The 22,916-nt window shown below is 43.9% G+C and overlaps 1 protein-coding gene across 3 annotated transcripts in view; it reads right to left on the bottom strand.

Annotated features, from left to right (window-relative positions):
* LOC311132645 (protein PRRC2A-like) overlaps positions 1–22,692 on the bottom strand; it is a 42,234-nt gene extending 19,542 nt beyond the window's left edge. The window contains exons 1-11 of one of the 3 annotated variants that reach the window (XM_084165905.1): positions 22,384–22,692; positions 18,722–18,873; positions 10,747–10,924; positions 10,176–10,272; positions 9,986–10,079; positions 9,693–9,836; positions 9,020–9,276; positions 3,760–4,000; positions 3,086–3,215; positions 2,630–2,834; positions 2,342–2,440 (exon numbers count right to left, since the gene is read on the bottom strand). In XM_084165905.1, coding sequence (XP_084022031.1) covers positions 2,342–2,440; positions 2,630–2,834; positions 3,086–3,215; positions 3,760–4,000; positions 9,020–9,276; positions 9,693–9,836; positions 9,986–10,079; positions 10,176–10,272; positions 10,747–10,924; positions 18,722–18,836 — 1,560 coding nt within the window. In that variant the 5' untranslated portion in view covers positions 18,837–18,873; positions 22,384–22,692. The remainder of the gene's footprint in view (positions 1–2,341; positions 2,441–2,629; positions 2,835–3,085; positions 3,216–3,759; positions 4,001–9,019; positions 9,277–9,692; positions 9,837–9,985; positions 10,080–10,175; positions 10,273–10,746; positions 10,925–18,721; positions 18,874–22,383) is intronic. The other 2 variants (XM_084165906.1, XM_084165907.1) reach the window with 2 other exon arrangements.
* Between the last annotated feature and the right edge of the window lie 224 nt (positions 22,693–22,916).

The following is a 22,916-nucleotide window of genomic DNA, read 5'->3' as shown; positions in this document are numbered from 1 at the left end:
GACTGTTACGGGAGTTTGAGCAACGCTTTCAGATTTTTGGTGAACTGGAGAAAGACTTCAAAGTTTTTTGCTCGCCATTCACCGTGAATCCCTCTGATCTGCCCGTCAGCATCCAACTTGAAATAATAGACTTGCAGTGTGACTCGGATTTGAAGGGCAAATTTGCCGCAGCTGGCTTGGACACATTTTATCAGAATCTCTTGCCAGGTTACCCCAACTTGACAGCCCTCGCTGCAAAACTGTTGTGCATGTTTGGAACCACATATCTTTGTGAGCAAGTTCTCTGTAATGAGCATAAATAAAACAAAGCTGCGCTCAAGGCTCACGCACAAGCACTTGAATCACATCCTGAAGTTGGCTGCCACTCAGGATGTGACGCCTGATATTGATGCGCTGGTGAAAGCTAAAAGATGCCAGGTATCAGGAGTCAAATAAACTATGCAACCCCACTTAAAGTGCTGCATGAGACACCCTGATATACTTCTGTGAATCACTGAGGCATTGTGTGTTTGTGTGTTCTTTGTCCTCAGAATTTTCAAATAACTTTAGGTGTTTTATGATTAATAGTGATGTTGTGCTTTTGGACACACTGTCCTCAGGCTCCAGCTTTATGTTTATATGTTTTTATGTTGATGTACTATTGTTTTAAATTTTTTTTATTTTATTTGTATATTTAACCTATTCTTGACTCTGTGGTTCTTGCACTTGTTTGGGGAACAGGATTTCATTATTTTTATCTACATTTCTGCCTGAGAAATGACACCCTGATATAGTTCTGTGATCTGTGAAACAGTTCTGTGAATCACTGAGGCATTGTGTGTTTGTGTGTTCTTTTTCTTTAGAATTTTCAAATAAACTTGAGGTGTTTTATGATAAATAGTGATGTTGTGCTTGTACTATTTTGGACACACTGTCCTCAGGCTCCAGCTTTATGTTTTATGTTGATCGTATTAAAACAAAGAAAACAATCTGAAGTTGTTGTTTTTAAGTTATATATACCATGATTTTACCGGTCCGGCCCACTTGGGAATAGATTTTCCTCCATGTGGCCCCTGAGCTAAAATGAGTTTGACACCCCTGACTCTTCCTAGAGCTGGCCGCCTGTCCAAACTGAGCAATCGGGGGAGAAGGGCTTTGGTCAGGGAGGTGACCAAGAACCCGATGATCACTGACAGAGCTCCTCTGTGGAGATGGGAGAACCTTCCAGAAGGACAAACATCTCTGCAACACTCCACCAATCAGGCCTTTATGGTAGAGTGGCCAGACGGAAGCCACTCCTCAGTAAAAGGCACGACAGCCCACTTGGAGTTTGCCAAAAGACACCTAAAGGACTCTCAGACCATGAGAAACAACATTCTATGGTCTGATGAAACCAAGATTTAACTCTTTGGCCTGAATGCCAAGCATCATGTCTGGAGGAAACCTGGCACCATCCCTACATTGAAGCATGGTGGTGGCAGCAGCATCACGCTGTGGGGATGTTTTTCAGCGGCAGGTACTGGGAGACTAGTCAGGATCAAGGGACAGGTGAACGGAGAAAAGTACAGAGAGCTCCTTGATGAAAACCTGCTCCAGAGCACTCAGGACCTCAGACTGGGGCGAAGGTTCACCTTCCAACAAGACAATGACCCTAAGCACACAGCCAAGACAACGCAGGAGTGGCTTCGGGACAAGTCTCTGAATGTCCTTGAGTGGCCCAGCCAGAGCCCAGACTTGAACCCGATCGAACATCGCTGGAGAGTCCTGAAAATAGCTGTGCAGCGACGCTCCCCATCCAACCTGACAGAGCTTGAGAGGAGCTGCAGAGAAGAATGGGAGAAACTCCCCAAATACAGGTGTGCCAAGCTTGAAGAGTCATCCCCAAGAAGACTCTAGGCTGTAATCGCTGCCAAAGGTGCTTCAACAAAGTACTTAGTAAAGGGTCTGAATACTTATGTAAATGTCATCAGTTTTTTTATTTGTAATACATTAGCAAACATTTCTAAAAATCTGTTTTTGCTTTGTCATTATGGGGTATTGTGTGTAGATTGATGAGGGGAAAAAACAATTTAAATAAGGCTGTAACGTAACAAAATGTGGAAAAAGTCAGGTGTCTGAATACTTTCTGAATGCACTCACTGATTGAAGTGGATTTAACAAGTGACATCAATAAGGGATCATCGCTTTCACCTGCATTCACCCAGTCGGTCATGGAAAGAGCAGGTGTTCCTAATGTTTTCTACACACACTCTCTCATATATATATATATATATATATATATATATATATATATATATATATATATATATATATATATAAAATATAAACACGAGGCCCTCTCTCTCCCCAGGTAGGCAGATACCTGTCGGTAGTAGGAGTAAGGCCCCTGTCCCTGGTGGAGGAGAGACCCTGGTGGGGGGGAGGGCTGCTCCCGGGGGCCACCCAGTCCAGACCTACGTCCCTGTAGTGTACAGGCAGCCACAGGTTACAGTTAGCCAGACGAATCTAGTTACCCATTACGCTAAATACACTAATATCCATGTCCTCAAAGCAATCCTGCTTTTACAATAAAATGGTCACTGTTCACTTGCATATTAGCCCTAAGCTGCCTCTGAACGTCCACTAGTCTAGCCCTTGCCGAGGGTCGTACCTGGTAGGTGGCATGGGCGCCTTGGCCCCCCCAGCCGCTGTTGCCCCCCTCCTCGGCCCATCCTGGCTTGCTGGAGGGGGGTGGGGGGCCGTCGTGGTCAGCGTTGGAGGGAGGGGTGCGGCGGGTGTCCCTGTCCCCTCCGCTGTCAGAGGCTCGGGAGCGCTGGACCACCTGAGGGGGACCTTCCTGAGACCTCTGTATCTCCCTGGGGAAGGAAATAAGAGACACGTGTGTAACGTCAAAAGCAATCCCACATGCAACAACCATTTCATGAATTTGTTATTTTCTGGCTCCGTCATTCATTAATTCAGAAACAATTTATGTGGGTGTATCGGTCTTCATGGCACAAAGGAGGAGGATTGCTAGCACAGCACAGTACAAAAATATTTAAACGTTTAAACTGTATTTTCCACACCATGTCAATCTGTTATGTTGGGCAGGTACTGTGGGACATACCGTGAGCCGTTCTTGCTCTCGCTTCTTTCACTCCTCTCGGGTCTCTCGTTCCTCTCCTCATCCCCCTCTTCTTCTCCTTCATCATCGCTGAACTTCAACTTGGCCGAGTAGTCGATCTCCTCGTGTGCCCCTTATTTGACAGACCCAACGGTTCAGAGAGGAAGCGCAATGGACATGTGGAACGCATTTGTACCGTTGCCATCCTCGACCATTATACACAGTCACACACACACACACACACACACACACACACACGAGGGAGACTTGAAACAATGCATCCTTCTCATCTCTCCCTCCCCCACTTGGATAAACCTGATATGTCTCCCCTCCCCCACGCGCAGCACTACTGGATCCATGAGATGATGCAGTCAAATGTGATACTCACTTTGTTTCTCCACGTATTAGCAAACTCCCACCATATCAGCATCATACAATTGATATGATAGAGAATGAATGTATCTCGGATTGAAAATAATGAAGCTGGCTGGCTTCCTTGTAATACTTTCAGGCTATCCAGTCATAATTTTCGCATGTTGTTTTAGGAATGTTCTCATATCAATTTAACAGTGTACATGTCTCTATTATTCATTTTTACACTTGCCACTGCTCTCTGAACAGTATACTCTACCAATAGTTATAAGTGTTCATGAGTCCTGACGTCTCCTCTCTCTCACCTGCCCAGCCCTCGTCTCCGTCCTGGTGGTCAAGTTCATCTAGCTCCTTCAGGTCGTCCTGCTTCAGGATTGAGGGTCTCTTCACCATCTCTCCTCCCCCACCACGGGGACCGCCCTGGGGACGCCCGCGACCGTCCTGACCCTGCTGGCGAAACCTGGGAGGGGCCTCACCAGGCGGGGGATACCTGTAGGGCCCCTGGGGGCCATAGGGAGGCGGGAAGGGCAGGTAAGGAGGGTACATCTGAGACAGAGAGAGACACAGAAAGAGAGAGAGGATAGAAGAGATTTAGAGACCCTGAGATGCACAAATGCAGAGATTGACAGTACACTGCTGCTACACCGGTTGCTAACAGGCTGAGAGCCCACCTGTGTGTACACCTCTAACAGTGAGATGTTCTAAGACCGTTTCTGTGCCACAGTTTGTCTAGTCACTTGAAAATCTTTGACAAATGGATGGAAACATACAGTGCATTCGAGCGTCATACCCAAGAAGACTCGAGGCTGTAATCGCTGCCAAAGGTGCTTCAACAAAGTACTGACTAAAGGGTCTGAATACTTATGTAAACTTTATATTTCAGTTTTATTTATTTATAAATTTGCAATAATTTCAAAAAAAATGTTTTTGCTTCGTCATTATGGAGTATTGTGTGTACAAAAAACAATTTAATCTATTTTAGAATAAGGCTGTAATGTAACAAAATGTGGAAAAAGTTAATGGTCTGAATACTTTCTGAATGCACTGTAGCTATAATAGATATAGCTGTGAGCAAACATGCAGAGATTACACCAGAGCTGTGTTCGAATACCCATACTAACATACTGTATACTACATACTATCTACTATTAGTTCATTTTAGTATACTGTAAACGAACGGTATCCTTTCAGTTGAGCATACTAGCACTTCGCCTGTCTACCGGAAGTTGATGCTGTTGCTATGCAATCTCTTGCTAGCTTGTTAGCATTACAAATTACTAGCTAGACATTTCACGACTTCGGGTGTGTTATTAAATTCAATCTGGAGTGTCAGAGTGCGCTCTGGGCATTCGTAAATTCAGAGAGTTGTCAGATTGTCCGTTCGTAAATTCAGAGCATTTAACTCTCGGAGCGTTCAGAGCGCACACTGGACGCTCTGGCCAAGGAGTAGGGTTGATCAGAGCATTCTGACTTAACGGCAGTCAAGCGCCCAAGCTAACTGGCTAACTTGCTAGCTACTTCCAGACACAAATGAGAGAACACCTCACTCTGACCATTTTACTCGCCCCTCACTCTGACCATTTCACTCCCCCTAGCAGAGCTGGTTAGGCTGTCTTCATGTTATCCAGAGCGTTGGTGACTGTAACTGTGCTGCTGGCAACAATTTAATCACGCTTTTTTGCCGACGTTTATTGACACCAGCCATAAATTTAATCATGCTTTTTTGCAGACGTTTATTGACACTGGCCATTTTCAACTGGTGTTGAGCGTTCGTAAATTAATCAGTTAATCTGTGCTCTGGCACGGGTACACGTCAGACGAGAGTGCTCTGAAATCGGAGTAGATAGCCAGAGCGAATTTACGAATCCACCCGAATGTCCATTGAGAACGAGAACGACTATACCACTTACCTAAACTAAGAATAAGCAAGTCAATAAACGTTGGGTAGTTAGTTAGATAGCATATACAGTGGGGGAAAAAAGTATTTAGTCAGCCACCAATTGTGCAAGTTCTCCCACTTAAAAAGATGAGAGAGGCCTGTAATTTTCATCATAGGTACACGTCAACTATGACAGACAAAATGAGAAAAAAAATTCCAGAAAATCACATTGTAAGATTTTTTATGAATTTATTAGCAAATTATGGTGGAAAATAAGTATTTGGTCAATAACAAAAGTTTCTCAATACTTTGTTATATACCCTTTGTTGGCAATGACACAGGTCAAACGTTTTCTGTAAGTCTTCACAAGGTTTTCACACACTGTTGCAAGTATTTTGGCCCATTCCTCCATGCAGATCTCCTCTAGAGCAGTGATGTTTTGGGGCTGTCGCTGGGCAACACGGACTTTCAACTCCTTCCAAAGATTTTCTATGGGGTTGAGATCTGGAGACTGGCTAGGCCACTCCAGGACCTTGAAATGCTTCTTATGAAGCCACTCCTTCGTTGCCCGGGTGGTGTGTTTGGGATCATTGTCATGCTGAAAGACCCAGCCACGTTTCATCTTCAATGCAGTTGCTGATGGAAGGAGGTTTTCACTCAAAATCTCACGATACATGGCCCCATTCATTCTTTCCTTTACACGGATCAGTCGTCCTGGTCCCTTTGCAGAAAAACAGCCCCAAAGCATGATGTTTCCACCCCCATGCTTCACAGTAGGTGTGGTGTTCTTTGGATGCAACTCAGCATTCTTTGTCCTCCAAACACGACGAGTTGCGTTTTTACCAAAAAGTTCTATTTTGGTTTCATCTGACCATATGACATTCTCCCAATCCTCTTCTTGATCATCCAAATGCACTCTAGCAAACTTCAGACGGGCCTGGACATATACTGGCTTAAGCAGGGGGATACGTCTAGCACTGCAGGATATGAGTCCCTGGCGGCGTAGTGTGTTACTGATGGTAGGCTTTGTTACTTTGGTCCCAGCTCTCTGCAGGTCATTCACTAGGTCCCCCCGTGTGGTTCTGGGATTTTTGCTCACCGTTCTTGTGATCATTTTGACCCCACGGGGTGAGATCTTGCGTGGAGCCCCAGATCGAGGGAGATTATCAGTGGTCTTGTATGTCTTCCATTTCCTAATAATTGCTCCCACAGTTGATTTCTTCAAACCAAGCTGCTTACCTATTGCAGATTCAGTCTTCCCAGCCTGGTGCAGGTCTACAATTTTGTTTCTGGTGTCCTTTGACAGCACTTTGGTCTTGGCCATAGTGGAGTTTGGAGTGTGACTGTTTGAGGTTGTGGACAGGTGTCTTTTATACTGATAACAAGTTCAAACAGGTGCCATTAATACAGGTAATGAGTGGAGGACAGAGGAGCCTCGTAAAGAAGAAGTTACAGGTCTGTGAGAGCCAGAAATCTTGCTTGTTTGTAGGTGACCAAATACTTATTTTCCACCATAATTTGCAAATAAATTCATAAAAAATCCTACAATGTGATTTTCTGGATTTCTTTTTCTCATTTTGTCTGTCATAGTTGACGTGTACCTATGATGAAAATTACAGGCCTCTCTCATCTTTTTAAGTGGGAGAACTTGCACAATTGGTGGCTGACTAAATACTTTTTTTCCCCACTGTAGTTAATATACTGGCAATTCCGATGTATTAGAAAGCCAACTAATGTTAGGTAGCTAGCCAACATACCGGTACATAATGCTGTAATGATATGCTATGCGTAGCTAACAAATTGTCAACCAACATAACGTGTCAGGTAACTTATTTGAAAAGTCATCACATTATTACATTTTCTTAACATTTGTCATAATTAGTTAAAGCAATGAATTTGTATCCGCTCTCGGACTTCGGCTGCATATTTTCCGCCATTTTCTTCAAATCTGAAAACGTTGTGAAGCCACACCCATTTTCTAAATAATTGCATTATGGGCCCTAAAAGCATGGAAATAGTGTCCACTGCTTGTATACTACGTATTTTGGCGAATGTAGTACGACATCTGGGAACTTTTGGCATACTAACTATATCCATACTATGACCAATAAGCATACTACAGTGAGGGAATAAAGTATTTGATCCCCTGCTGATTTTGTACGTTTGCCCACTGACAAAGAAATTATCAGTCTACAATTTGAATGGTAAGTTTATTTGAACAGTGAGAGACAGAATAACAACAACAAAATCCAGAAAAACACATGTCAAAAATGTTATAAATTGATTTGCATTTTAATGAGGGAAATAAGTATTTGACCCCCTCTCAATCAGAAAGATTTCTGGCTCCCAGGTGTCTTTTATACAGGTAACGAGCTGAGATTAGGAGCACACTCTTAAAGGGAGTGCTCCTAATCTCAGCTTGTTACCTGTATAAAAGACACCTGTCCACAGAAGCAATCAATCAATCAGATTCCAAACTCTCCACCATGGCCAAGACCAAAGAGCTCTCCAAGGATGTCAGGGACAAGATTGTAGACCTACACAAGGCAACACAAAATAACTGTCAATCTCCCTCGGCCTGGAGCTCCATGCAAGATCTCACCTTGTGGAGTTGCAATGATCATGAGAACGGTGAGGAATCAGCCCAGAACTACACGGAAAGATCTTGTCAATGATCTCAAGGCAGCTGTGACCATAGTCACCAAGAAAACAATTGGTAACACACTACGCAATGAAGGATTGAAATCCTGCAGCGCCCGCAAGGTCCCCCTGTTTAAGAAAGCACATATACAGGCCTGTCTGAAGTTTGCCAATTAACATCTGAATGATTCAGAGGAGAACTGGGTGAAAGTGTTGTGGTCAGATGAGACCAAATTCGAGCTCTTTGCCATCAACTCAACTCGCCATGTTTGGAGGAGGAGGAATGCTGCCTTTGACCCCAAGAACACCATCCCCACCGTCAAAAATGGAGGTGGAAACATTATGCTTTGGGGTGTTTTTCTGCTAAGGGGACAGGACAACTTTACCGCATCAAAGGGACGATGGACGGGGACATGTACCGTCAAATCTTGAGTGAGAACTTCCTTCCCTCAGCCAGGGCATTGAAAATGGGTCGTGGATGGGTATTCCAGCATGACAATGACCCAAAACACACAGCCAAGGCAACAAAGGAGTGGCTCAAGAAGAAGCACATTAAGGTTCGGGAGTGGCCTAGCCAGTCTCCAGACCTTAATCCCATAGAAAATCTGTGGAGGGAGCTGAAGGTTCGAGTTGCCAAAGAAGATCTGCAAAGAGGAGTGGAACAAAATCCCTCCTGAGATGTGTGCAAATCTGGTAGCCAACTACAAGAAACATCTGACCTCTGTGATTGCCAACAAGGGTTTGCACCAAGTACTAAGTCATGTTTTGCAGAGGGGTCAAATACTTATTTCCCTCATTAAAATGCAAATCAATTTATAACATTTTTGACATGCGTTTTTCTGGATTTTTTTGTTGTTATTCTGTCTCTCACTGTTAAAATAAACCTAACATTAAAATTATAGACTGATCATGTCTTTGTCAGTGGGCAAACGTACAAAATCAGCAGGGGATCAAATACTTTTTTCCCCTCACTGTATATACTCAATTTCCTACACAAATAGTATGGTTAGTATGAGTATTCGAACACAGCTCAGGAGTAGACTTACGAATGGAGGCATAATCCCTCTGTACTGGGGAAACCCGGGGCCCATGGGGGGCTGGGGCAAGCCAGGGCTGCCGGCAGGGGGGTTCCTAGGCGGCCCATGGGACTGGAGGTTCTGCTGCTGCTGGAGAGGAGGGGGGCCTGCCTGGCCACCACCGGCCGCCCCCTCCATTGCCAGCGCCCCGCCCGGGCCACCCTCTTCGACCCCCTCTCCGGTGGGCACCAGGGCACGGCCCCCACCGTCCCGCCAGCTCGTCATGTCTGGGGAGAGAAAGGGAAAACAAGGAAAATAGGTAAAAAATTGAGGGAATAGGAGCCACTTACACCAGCGTTTGTATTCAGGAATAAATACTAGACATGCAATATAAACATGCCTTAGCTGATGTCCTAGTTATAGAAACGTTGCCAGAATTCCTTTTTTTTTTTATCCCAGTTGGAGGATTCTCAGTATCAGTCGTGAATAAGCAGGGAGGTAAATCCTCCAACTGGCAATCCTACAACTGGGACTTCTGGAAAATGTGGGAATTTTAGGACAGTTACCGGAATTTTGCAACCATAGTTGTTGTTAAAATAAGCACTTGCTCTGACCACTGCTTCTTCTGTTCTGTCAGCAGCCCTCTTCACTGTACGTGTGGTCTATAATAAACTATACAGAGATGAGCGTTAGCGTTACTCACTCGGGGGGCGGAGGCTTGGTCCGGGCCCATACAACTGATCTGCAGTGCCCTGTTCCCTGCCAGCTTTGTCCTGGTCGCCAGCCGCCTGCAGGGTGGGAAATTCCTCGCGAGAGAATGGCGACCGTTGGTTTGATCCCTTTCCACCTGTATGGTGCGAGAGAGAGGGGTTACTCAATGTCAAATGTCCAAATGGAGTTAGTTAGGCCATTGATGCGGCAGTCAAGTCCGCTGCAAAATACCCATATGAAGGGAGAGAGAAGTGACAGGCAGATGTAAAGAAGTCAGGTACTCACCATCTCCTTGTGCTCCATGTGTAACACTGGCCTGAGCCCAGGACCTTGCCCCTGCGGCCTGGGCTGAAACCGTGGCCGCAACCGGAGGCAGAACCTGAGAGACACACAAAACAGCACAACATTAAGCACCATAGCATTATAGAACCATTTTGTGTTTCAGTTTACATTGGCATCGAATTGGTGCGTGTACCTCTGGAGCTGGCGGGGTTCTCGGGCGGATCGGTGCAGGCGTCTGTGAAACCACAGGCTGCTGCGACTCCAGCTGCGGTGCTGATAATACATCGGTACTGAGAGACGGAGAGAGAGAGAAAGAGGGAGAAAGAGAGAGGAGAGAAAGAGAGAGGAGAGAAAAAAAGAGAAACACCAGATGGGTAAGTGTCAGACGCGCCAGTCAGACAGACAGAGACAATTCTGCCAATTACCGAGCTAGTAGGGGCCTATTAGCGATGTTCCACAGAATTATTGCTACCATTTCTTGAGATAAGGTAGCATCTGTGCATTCAAATCACAGATGTGCTAGTCAATTCTTTTTCATTTTTTTTACTGCAGAGAATCCTCCTAATTCAGATAAATCATAAACATTGATGAGAAATCGATTAAATTGAAGTTCTGGGCAGGTGTATACTTTAAACAAGAGGCAATAATACCCAACCACATAACATAGTAAAGATCAGTGTATACAGAGCGGAAACTGAGAAGGATTTAGTATATTCAAATCTATAGAGCGCCTCATGGGTAGTATGTCAAGGGGGCCTCCTCACCTCTTTGGGTCTGCTGGTTCCTGCTTGCTTGCCCATCCTGTGCCGTCTTTGGGAACGAGCGAGACGTTGGGATCGTTGCCTTTGTTCTCTGCCTTCAGACTGGGCAGGCTGGCAGGGGGTGGCATGCGCCGCGCGGAGGCAACTTTACCAAGAGACTGCAGGCCATGGCGGGGGGGAACTGATGAGGGGGAGGAAGAGAGGGGGGAGACGAGGTCATTAGCAGAAAGACCACAGTAACTTGAGACCACTGAGAACCAATGGGAGGGGAGAGGGGGGCATGAGAACGACAGTGGTGATCGCCGACACAATATGTACGCATTCGATAAAGACGCCGCAAGAACTGCAGAGAATTGCGTTACAACAAGAGTTGACATATGCTGGGTTCTAATTAATAGGGATGGGCATTTGAAATGATTTCGGTATTTGAATGTCGTCTCAATATTTTTTCGGATATCCGGATAGTTGGAATACATGTGTTTTAAAGGGAATTTTTTTGGATAGAAACTTCTAATGGAGACTTGCTCGCGCAACTCAGCAGAATGTGGGGGAGGGGCGAGAGAGGAGCAAGGGCTGGTGTGTGTGACAGTCTATACATGGAGGGAGAGAGAAAGTAACAAAACCGACTAACACTAGTTAGAAAACCTATGGCAGCAACAAGTGTCTATCATACCATCTGGTAGTGCCTGTCTTGACTGCATCAAATTGTTGTAAAGAAGCTAGCTAGCTAGCCAAGTTAGCCAGCTAGCTAGCTAGCCAAGTTAGCCAGCTAGCTAGCTAAAGGAGCGAGGCTAATTGAGGATATTTTGTTGCACTCCCCGTCCAATGTCTACAACAACTTCATTCATATGAAACACTAGCCTACTCCTCACTTAACCAACTTAATTCCCTAATTTTAATTCCATTTTGCATTGATTAGAAATCTCCCACTTCACTTGCTACACATGGAGCCTTTGACTGTAGCGCTGCTTTGATTTACCGACATTGACATTAAGCTACACGTGTAGGCTACCAGTGAGTCTTTTTTATGGGGCGCATTCACAAAAACTGTCATAAAACGTATTAAAATGTCAAATGTAATGGTGTATTCTTGTAGGCTATGTAGCAATGTCAAAAAAATAATTGTGAATACTCTCCCAAGTAATAGAATACTAACGTCCATTCGGATATTCAAATAACCGTGCCCATCCCTAATATGTAGCAAACGCGTTACAACAGTTGCCTTCAACTGCATAGAAGATTTTAGTTTTTATTTGCTCGAGGCCAGTAGAAAAAAAGTATTGTGCTCAAGCAACGTTGGAAAGGCATCCGCCATTTTACATGGGGCACCCTCTATAAAAAGTGAGTCTACCAAATATTAATTTGCAAATTTATAATAATTTTTAAAAAATACTGAAATATCACATTTACATAAGTATTCAGACGCTTTACTCAGTACTTTGTTTTAGCATCTTTGGCAGCATTTACAGCCTCGAGTCTTCTTGGGTATGACGCTACAAGCTTGGCACACCTGTATTTGGGGAGTTTCAACCATTCTTCTCGGCAAATCCTCTCAAGTCCGGGCTCTGGCTGGGCCACTCAAGGACATCCAGAGACTTATAATAATAATAATAATAATAATAATATGCCATTTAGCAGACGCTTTTATCCAAAGCGACTTAGTCATGTGCGCATACATTTTTACGTATGGGTGGTCCCGGGGATCGAACACACTACCCTGGCGTTACAAGCGCCATGCTCTACCAATTGAGCTACAGAGGTCCCTCCTGCGAAGCCCCTCCTGCGTTGTCTTGGCTGTGTGCTTAGGGTTGTTGTCCTGTTGGAAGGTGAACCTTCACCCCAGTCTGATGTCCTGAGTGCTCTGGAGCAGGTTTTCATCAAGGATCTTTCTGTACTTTGCTCCGGTCATCTTTCCCTCAATCCTGACTAGTCTCCCAGTCCCTGCCGCAGGAAAACATCCACACAGAATGATGCTGCCACCACCATGCTTCACCGTAGGGATGTTGCCAGGTTTCCTCCAGACATGACGCTTGGCATTCAGGCCAAAGAGTTTAATCTTGGTTTCATCAGACCAGAGAATCTTGGTTCTCATGGTCAGAGTCCTTTAGGTGAGTGCACTTTGGTACTCCAGATTGAATTTACGAACACACCCAAAATTGTAAGATGTCTAGCTAGTAATTTGTTATGCTAACAAGCTAGCAAGAGGTTGCATAGCAACAGCATCAACTTCCGGTAGACAGGCGAAGTGCTAGTATGCTCAACTGAAAGGATACCGTTCGTTTACGGTATACTAAAATGAACTAATAGTATATAGTATGTAGTATACAGTATGTTAGTATGGGTATTCGAACACAGCTTTGGTGATTCCAAACTTCTTCAATTTAAGATGGAAGCCACTGTGTTCTTGGGGACCTTCAAAGCTGCAGAAATGTTTTGCTACCCTTCCGCAGATCTGTGCCTCAACACAATCATGTCAACAGGTGGACTCCAATCAAGTTGTAGAAACATCTCAAGGATGATCAATGGAAACAGGATGCACCTGAGCTTAATTTCGAGTAGCAAAAGGTCTGAATACTTATGTAAATAAGGTATTTAATTTTTATTTTAAATACATCTGAAAATGTCTAACAAACTGTTTTCACTTTGTCATTATGGGGTATTGTGTGTAGATCGAAGAGGATTTTGTTATACTCCATTTTAGAATAAGGGGTCTAAATACTTTCCGAATGCACTGTATGTACAAAAGTATGTGGAGACCCCTTCAAATTAGTGGAATCGGCTATTTCAGCCACACCCGTTGCTGACAGGTGTATAAAATCGAGCACACAGCCATGCAATCTCCATTGCCAAACATTGGCAGTAGAATGGCCTTACTGAAGAGCTCAGTGACTTTCAACGTGGCACCATCATAGGATGGCACCTTTCCAACAAGTCAGTTCGTCAAATTTCTGCCCTGCTAGAGTTGCCCCGTTCAACTGTAAGTGCTGTTATTGTGAAGTGGAAATGTCTAGGAGCAACAACGGCTCAGCAGCGAAGTGGTAAGCCACACAAGCTCACAGAACGGGACCGCCGAGTACTGAAGCGCGTAAAAATAGTCTGTCCTCGGTTGCACCACTCACTACCAAGTTCCAAACTGCCTCTGGAAGCACCGCCAGCACAAGAACTGTTCGTCTTGAGCTTCATAAAATGGGTTTAATTGGCCGAGCAGCCTAAGATCACCGTGGTCCTCTGTAGCTCAATTGGTAGAGCATGGCGCTTGTAACGCCAGGGTAGTGGGTTCGATCCCCGGGACCACCCATACGTAAAAATTTATCCACACATGACTGTAAGTCGCTTTGGATAAAAGCGTCTGCTAAATGGCATATTATGCACAATGCCAAGCGTCATCTGGAGTGGTGTAAAGCTCGCCGCCATTGGACTCTGGAGCAGTGGAAATGCTTTCTCTGGAGTGATGAATCACGCTTCACCATCTGGCAGACCGACGGACAAATCTGGGTTTGGCGGATGCCAGGAGAACGCTACCTGCCTGAATACATAGTGCCAACTGTAAAGTTTGGTGGAGGAGGAATAATGGTCTGGGGCTGTTTTTCATGGTTTGGGCGAGGCCCTTTAGTTCCAGTGAAGGGCAATCTTAACGCTACAGCATACAATGACATTCTAGACGATTCTGTGCTTCCAACTTTGTGGCAACAGTTTGGGGAAGGCCCTTTGCTGTTTCAGCATGACAGTGCCCCCGTGCACAACGCAAGGTCCATACAGAAATGGTTTGTCGAGATCGGTGTGGAAGAACTTGACTGGCCTGCACAGAGCCCTGACCTCAACCCCATCGAACACCTTTGGGATGAATTGGAATGTAGACTGCGAGCCAGGCCTAATCACCCAACATCAGTGCCCGACCTCACTAATACTCGTGGCTGAATGGAAGCAAGTCCCAGCAGCAATTTTCCCACATCTAGTGGAAAGGCTTCCCAGAAGAGTGGAGGATGTTATAGCAGCAAAGGGGGGACCAACTCCATATTAATGCCCATGACTTTGGAATGAGATGTTCAGGTGTCCACATACTATTGGTCAAGTAGCGTATTAGGAGGAGGGAGAGCTAAGTGGGAAAGGAGGACACGGGAATTAAACCCTGTTAAGGCGGCAGGTAGCCTAGTGGTTAGAGTGTTGGGCCAGTAACCCAAAGGTCGCTGGTTAAAATACCCGAGCCGACAAGGTGAAAAATCTGTCGATATGCCCTTGAGCAAGGCACTTAACCCTAATTTGCTCCAAGGGTGCCGTACTACTTTGGCTGACCCTGTAAAATACCAAATTTCACTGCACAGGTGTGTGACACAAAACATTTTTTACATTATAATTTAGTTTGCATATGCCTAGACCACGGGGCCTGCACCCAGCGACCACAGTTGATACAAGGTTAGTCAATCGCTTCCCATTCACTCTAATTTTGCTTTTCAGGGAGGAATTTTGGAATATTCCGTTAACTAATGTTAACCTTTTCCTCAGACTCATCAAATGATGAAATCATTCTAGAGACACCTTTTAGCAATCAGTGCAATCGACTGCCCCAAGGCAAAACAATGCCATGCAATATTCTATATGGCTTCTCACCATGTATTGGAGTTCTGTCTTTTACTGACACAGTCATGTATAACACTCTGAATGCTTGGTATGTTTCAGTGCAACAGGGCAGCAGATTCCAGCTGAGGACACAGCTATAGGCTAAGTGTCTCATCTGGTTTCACAAAAATTGCACAACACATTAGTGTTGTCACGATATCAACATTTTACTAACGATACAATACCAGGCCAAGTATCACGATCCCGAGTAGCATCGCGATACCACAAGGGAACAATTCAGTGGCCTTGTTCCCGTTTTCTAAACATTATGCGCATGTGCTACACAAAAAACGGTTACTGATATTCACACTTTTACTCAATACAACACATATTGAATTGAATTTATCACTGTTAACTATATAACAGAATACCCTAAACAAAAATATAAACGCAACATGTAAAGTGTTGGTCCCATGTTTCATGAGCTGAAAAAAAAGATCCCGAAAATGTTTCATACGCACAAAATTGGTTTACATCCCTGTTAGTGAGCATTTCTCCTTTGCCAAGATAATCCATCCACCTGACAGGTGTGGCATATCAAGAAACTGATTAACCCATAAGAGTCTAAGCCGGGGGAGGGGTTCTACTAAGCTACAGTTCATTCAGAAAGTATTCAGACCCCTTGACTTTTCCACATTTTGTTACATTACAGCCTTATTATAAAATTGATTAAATACAAAATGTTCCTCAATCTACACACAATATCCCATAATGACAAAGCGAAAAGAGGTTGTTAGAAAATTTTGGCAAATGTATAATAATAAAACAAACAGAAATACCTTATTTACATAAGTATTCAGACCCTTTGCTATGAGACTCGAAATTGAGCTCCGGTGCATCCTGCTTTCATTGATCATCCTTGATGTTTCTACAACTTGATTGGAGTCCACCTGTGGTAAATTCAATTGATTGAACATTATTTGGAAAGGCACACCTGTCTATATAAAGGTCCCAAGCCATGAGGTCGAAGGAATTGTCCGTAGAGCTCTGAGACATGATTGTGTTGAGGCACAGATCTGGGGAAGGTTACCAAAAGCACACAGTGGCCTTCCATCATTCTTAAGACTTTTCCTAGAGCCTGGCCAAATTGAGCAATCGGGGGAGAAGGGCCTTGGTCAGGGAGGTAACCAAGAACCTGATGGTCACTCTGACAGAGCTCCAGAGTTCCTCTGTGGAGATGGGATAACCTTCCAGAAGGACAACCATCTCTGCAGCACTTCACCAAATCAGGCCTTTAAGGTAGTGGCCAGACGGAAGCCACTCTTCAGTAAAATGCACATGACAGCCGCTTGGAGTTTGCCAAAAGGCACCTAAAGGACTCTCAGACCATGAGAAATAAGATTATCTGGTCTGATGAAACCAAGATTGAACTCTTTGGCCTGAATGCCAAGCGTCACGTCTAGAGGAAACCTGGCACCATCCCTACGGTGAAGCATGGTGGTGGCAGCATCATGCTGTGGGGATGTTTTTCAGTGGCAGGGACTGGGAGACAGGATCGAGGGATAGATGAACGGCGCAAAGTACAGAGAGATCCTTGATGAAAACCTGCTCCAGACCTCAGACTGGGGCGAAGGGTCACCTTCCAACAGGACAACGACCCTAAGCACACTGCCAAGATAACGCAGGAGTGGCTTCAGGACAAGTCTCTGAATGTCCTTGAGTGACCCAGCCAGAGCCCGGACTTGAACCCAATCGAACATCTCTGGAGAGACCTGATAATAGCTGTGCACCGACGCTCCCCATCCAACCTGACAGAGCTTGAGAGGATCTGCAGAGAAGAATGGGAGAAACTCCCCAAATACAGGTGTGCCAAGCTTCTAGCGTCATACCCAAGAAGACTCTAGGCTGTAATCGCTGCAAAGGTGCTTCAACAAAGTACTGAGTAAAGGGTCTGAATACTTATGTAAATGTAATGTTTTTTTTTTTTTTTTTTTTTTTTTGTGCTAAAAAATCGAAATAACTGTTTTTGCTTTCCCATTATGGGGTATTGTGTGTAGATTGATGAGGGGGAAAAAACAATTTAATACATTTTAGAATAAGGCTGGAACGTAACATAATGTGAAAAAAGTAAAGGGGTCTGCATGCGTTCCGTATGCACTTTATATGGAATTGTTTTAAGGTGATACCAAGGATCATTTTGCTATTTGATTTTGAATTTTAAGACCCCTTGAAGTATAAAAAAATATAACAATTATTTGATGAAAGAAATGTTTTGGACCAACTGCTATTAGCCCATACAAATGCACTGAATAACAGATTCACTACATGGAATAACAGATAGTCCCAAAACAAATCAAACAGAAATTTGTTCTGAAGTGTCTGTCCTATATATGAGAAACTTTTTATTGTTGTTGATGTATTTAACCCCTTATTTTTGGCACTAAACTGTCTCCATATATACTGCCATAAAAATGTTAATAGGCGGTTGTGGAGGATTGTTACGCAGCCAACGCAAAAAATATATCTCTAGCTTAAACGGATGGATATTTATGGGATTTTTTACATTATGCTAATTCGATTTCCAAGGGGCGTGGACATCGACCTTAGGGTTAAACAGCATGATCATTACACAGGTGCAACTTGTGCTGGGAACAATAAAAGGCCACTAAAATGTGCAGTTGTCACACAACACAATGCCACAGATGTCTCAAGAATCCGTTTTCTTTGAATCAGTTTAAGTGATCAAGGGGGAAAAATTATGTAGGCATTCATATGTAATGGGGCCAAAGCCAACACAGGATTTACATGAGTAACTCCAGTTCTCGTGAAGCATGTATTTGATGCAACGTGCTAAAATGTGGACTACATTTTTACATTTTAGTCATTTAGCAGACGCTCTTATCCAGAGCGACTTACAGTTAGTGAATCATTTTTTTTTTTTTTATACTGGCCCCCTGTGGGAATCGAACCCACAACCCTGGCGTTGCAAACGCCATGCTCTATCAACTGAGCTACATCCCTGCCGGCCATTCCCTCCCCTACCCTGGACGACGCTGGGTCAATTGTGCGCCGCCCATGAGTCTCCCGGTCGCGGCCGGCTACGACAGAGCCTGGATTCGAACCAGGATCTCTAGTGGCACAGTTAGCACTGCGATGCAGTGCCTTAGACCACTGCGCCACTCAGGAGTTTGTGCATGATGTGCATACACAACCAAGTCGGCCCATAGATCTTATGTTGACAAAATTATTGCATAATATGACTTGTTTATTATAACTTGTATCAACAAATCCAATCAACTATGATCAGAACACGATGATCCAATCACCTCACGTCAACACCTGACATTGCTATACTTTTAAAAAGGGAGGCTTTGCACTATCCACACACACAATACTTGGACAATGGAAACGAGAAACTCACCAACAGGCTTTTGTGCTTCAAGGCTCTTTCCTTTGTAGGTATCAAACAGGTTGAGAGATGCATACTTCGATTTGCCATCCTTCCCCTTTGCAGTTTGCCCAGAGCGCTCTGACATTGCGCTGTCCGCTCATTGAGTATGGTGAGCCCTGAGACTGGAAGAGAGAGAGAGAAAGAGATGGAGACATTTGACACCATGTATGCAGCACTGTACGTGAAGGTAAATGTGGTGTTGAGTTCACACAGGTATCTAAACAAAACCAGTCCAGATATCCAGTATTTGGTTTGCAGTGTGTGCGTGACAAAGTTTGTAGTGCAGACAGAGGGGGAGGACAGTGCTCAGGACAGGGCAATTGCATTACAGAGACCTGTGTGTGTGAGCAGAGCTAGTACATTGCCATGAACACGTCAACACAGGAAATACTGTAAGGAGAGAATAATGCAATCCATGGTACAGTTGCCATGGTGATGCATTATAAATGATGTTCAGTTCTTCTAGGTCTGCCTTGAGAGGGGTTAACTCCATGGCAACACCAGGGTTGAGCCCATTTTACTGCTCACCACTAGGTTGACATCTGTCCAATTCAAAGATTTGGTTACAGCTAGAGAATTGTTATGTGTATGTATACTGAACAAAAATATAAAACGCAACACTCAAAACTTTCAAAGATTTTACTGAGTTACAGTTCATAGGAGGAAATCAGTCAATTGAAATAAATAAATTAGGTCCTAATCTATGGATTTCACATGAGGCGCAGCTATGGGTGGGCCTGGGAGGGCATAGGCCCACCCACCCACCCACTGGGGAGCCAGGCCCAGCCTATCAGAATTCGTTTTTTCCCACAAAATGGCTTTATTACAGAGATACTCCCGAGTGGCGCAGTGGTCTAAGGCACTAGCTGTGCCATTAAAGATCCTGGTTTGAATCCAGGCTCTGTCGTAGCCGGCTGCGACCGGGAGACCCATGGGTGGCGCACAATTGACCCAGAGTCGTCTAGGGTAGGGGAGGGAATGGCCAGCAGGGATGTAGCTCAGTTGGTAGAGCATGGTGTTTGCAACGTCAAGGTTGTGGGTTCGTTTCCCACGGGGGGGTATGAAAAAAATAATAATGTATGCACTAACTGTAAGTCGCTCTGGATAAGAGCGTCTGCTAAATGACTAAAATGAAATGAGATAAATATTCCTCAGCACAACCCCCCCACCCACCCCCACTTCTCAGACGATAACGCAGGTGAAGATGACAGATGTGAAGGTCCTGGGCTCGCGGTTGTGTGGCCAGTTGGACATACTACAAAATTCTCTTAAAAGACGTTGAACACTCCCTCAAAACTGTGGCACATTTTGGAGTGGCCTTTTATTGTCCCCCACCACAAGGTGCCCCTGTGTAATGATCATGCTGTTTAATCAGTTTATTGATATGCCACACCTGTCAGGTGGATGAATTATCTTGACAAAGGAGAAATGCTCACTAACAGGGATGTAAACAACTTTGTGCACAGAAATTGAGAGAAAAGCTTTTTGTGCGCATGGAAAATGTCAGGGATCTTATTTCAGCTCATTAAACATGGGACTAACAACTTACATATTGCGTTTATAGTTTTGTTCTGTATAAACCCCATCAAACATTACAAAATCAATATCTGTCTTTGTAGGCAGTGCCATCTTGTTTGAGGAAAATGTTGCCCTCAATGTCATTTTACAAGATGGAGGTAAATTGCCAACTGCACAATGAGTTGATGAATATCAAATGAACAGATGCTTAACTGGGGTCCTCTGTAGCTCAGTTGGTAGAGCATGGCACTTGCAATGCCAGGATGGTGGGTTGAATTTCCGGGACCACTCGTACACAAAAAATGTATGCTTGCATGACTGATAGTCGCTTTTGAAACAAACGTCTGTTAAATGGCATATTTTATATTAGTGATGGGGAAAATAAAAAATAAATACAGTAAAATCTATACAATATCAGGATATCTATTTATTTATTTTTTTTACAATATATCGTATCGTTTTGACAATATTTTTGCGCTAGTTGGCTGTACCTGCACCAAATCTCCAGTATTCGTGTTCTCCATCTTTTTTTAAAATAGGGAGCCAATTTATTTCAGCACATTTATATCCACGACTAATCAAAACTTGTTTTCTCATGGCTCTCTCCTCCCTCTGCAGAATACATATGGTGAGCAATATGTTTGGAACATCGAAATGCAATAAAATCACAGTATCGAATTGCAATACATATAGAATCTTGAGAATCGCAATACATATCGGTACCTAAGTATTGTGAGGTCCCTGGCAATTCCCAGTCCTATGTGTGTGTATATACACATATATTTAACTGAAATGTTGAGCTCTTGACAATCTTGACAGAAAATGGGCAGCATCACTATATTGTGAGTTCATGTAGTTATATCAAGCGAGGAGGAGCAGTGACAAGCCTTGACACAGTTATGATCCATGGCAAGTAAACAGCATAAACAGTGTCATGTTAGATGGGCAATTCAATAGTGCACTGCAAACCACAAGAGCAACTGACAAGATAACTTGACACATTTAAAAGACTGCAACAATATTATAGACAGGCAGGCACCCACCACTAACTACACCACATGATAAATCAAGGTTTTTTCAATGCACGTTTGTATGAAGTGAAGATTGCCTTACTGACTTAAATACACTTGTAAGTCATACTATTGTCCCAAAAACTGCCGAATAGCAGTAAACCTTGTGTGCCTCAATAGCCCGATGAGATTAGAAAATTAGGTCGTGGGATGGCCGGCAAACTGCATGTTATGCGGGGATTAACAGGGCAGCTAAGGAAGCCATCGCTACAATACACCAGGAAAGGGCCTTCTAACATAGAAAGGAGTTCAGAACCAGCCATACACAGCCTGTCATCATCAGAATCATAACAGCTAATACAGTACACTCAAAGGCAATGGTCAAACCAACACACAGCCCAAGAATACGCTTCAACAAAAATGATTGTTAACACATCGAATTGACTGTGGCCAACGTTAGCTCTGAACAGCTAGTTAGGTAGTTAATGCGGCCTCCATATTCACATTGGGAGGGGAACTGCGATGTTTCGTAATGCATATCCAGTTTGTGAAATGAACTTAGTTGCATTCCTCCTTGAATCACAGTGGGTAAGTCAATCATAACTCAGTTTAAATTCGATAAGGATTGTATACAGCACAAATACTAGGAACTAGGCGATTTGTCAAATTATTTTATTAAGATAACAAAACAAAATGGCGGTGCGGGTAGGCCCATCTGCTTTAGAACAAACCGGTGAGCAATGAAGTTAGCTAGTTAGCTAACGTTACTTGCGTTGAAACATTGAACATTCACCCACGTTGTGAAAATACACTTGGCTGTTGTGTAACCAGATTATTTTATAACTATCGAACCGAGATGTATCGAAATTAGTAACCTAGCCATCTATAATATGTCTCCCTACAACTCGTCCTGTTATGAACCAAACCAGCCAGCAATTGAGCCAATGGCGTAGCTAGCTAACCAACACTATTCTCGCTAGCGAGTGACTGTTAGCCGACGCCTCATTAGCACACATCTCTTGCGGTTGCCATCGTTACATAACCACTATAATATAGCTAGATAATATTTTTTTACATCAGGAAATACAAGATGTAGCTACTAACCTGGTCTTGTCCCGACTTGTCTCGAGGTTGTACGGCAGAATAATGTAATCACGTTAGCTCACTAGCTTATTGCTCACGCTGGTGTTAGCAAGTAACGTTTACCCTGTCCCTAGCTCGCTAGCTCCAACTACAAATTGATTTATGTTATTGATTTATATTATAAAACCAGAGCGGGGATACTGGAGATTGAAGTGTGTAAAGCGGCTTACTTGTACTCCTTTTTCTTTTTCCACAAAACAAAAGAAAAAATATTACAGGAGAATTGCTCCGTCACTACAAGAGCCGTCAACGGCTACTACAGACCGTAGTGAAGAGGGGGGCGGAGGGCACGCAAAGAGGGCGGGGTTAAATTAACATAATGGGATTATTCCTTAATTTGCATGGATTTAAATCACGCCCTGTATCCTACATTGTCATGTCGTGGAAACATTTACGTAATGTATTTTGCAGCACTTCCATCAGTGAACAGTCTACTGTTGCCGTGTTCAAAACAACTGGGAACTCAGAATTCTGAAATCTCAAAATTCCGACAA

This window comes from Coregonus lavaretus (genome assembly GCF_964263955.1).
Source record: "Coregonus lavaretus genome assembly, chromosome: 7".
In the NCBI taxonomy this organism is placed as follows: domain Eukaryota; kingdom Metazoa; phylum Chordata; class Actinopteri; order Salmoniformes; family Salmonidae; genus Coregonus; species Coregonus lavaretus.
Note: the sequence above shows the minus strand (reverse complement) of the source record. Positions and strands in the feature narration are given on the sequence as shown.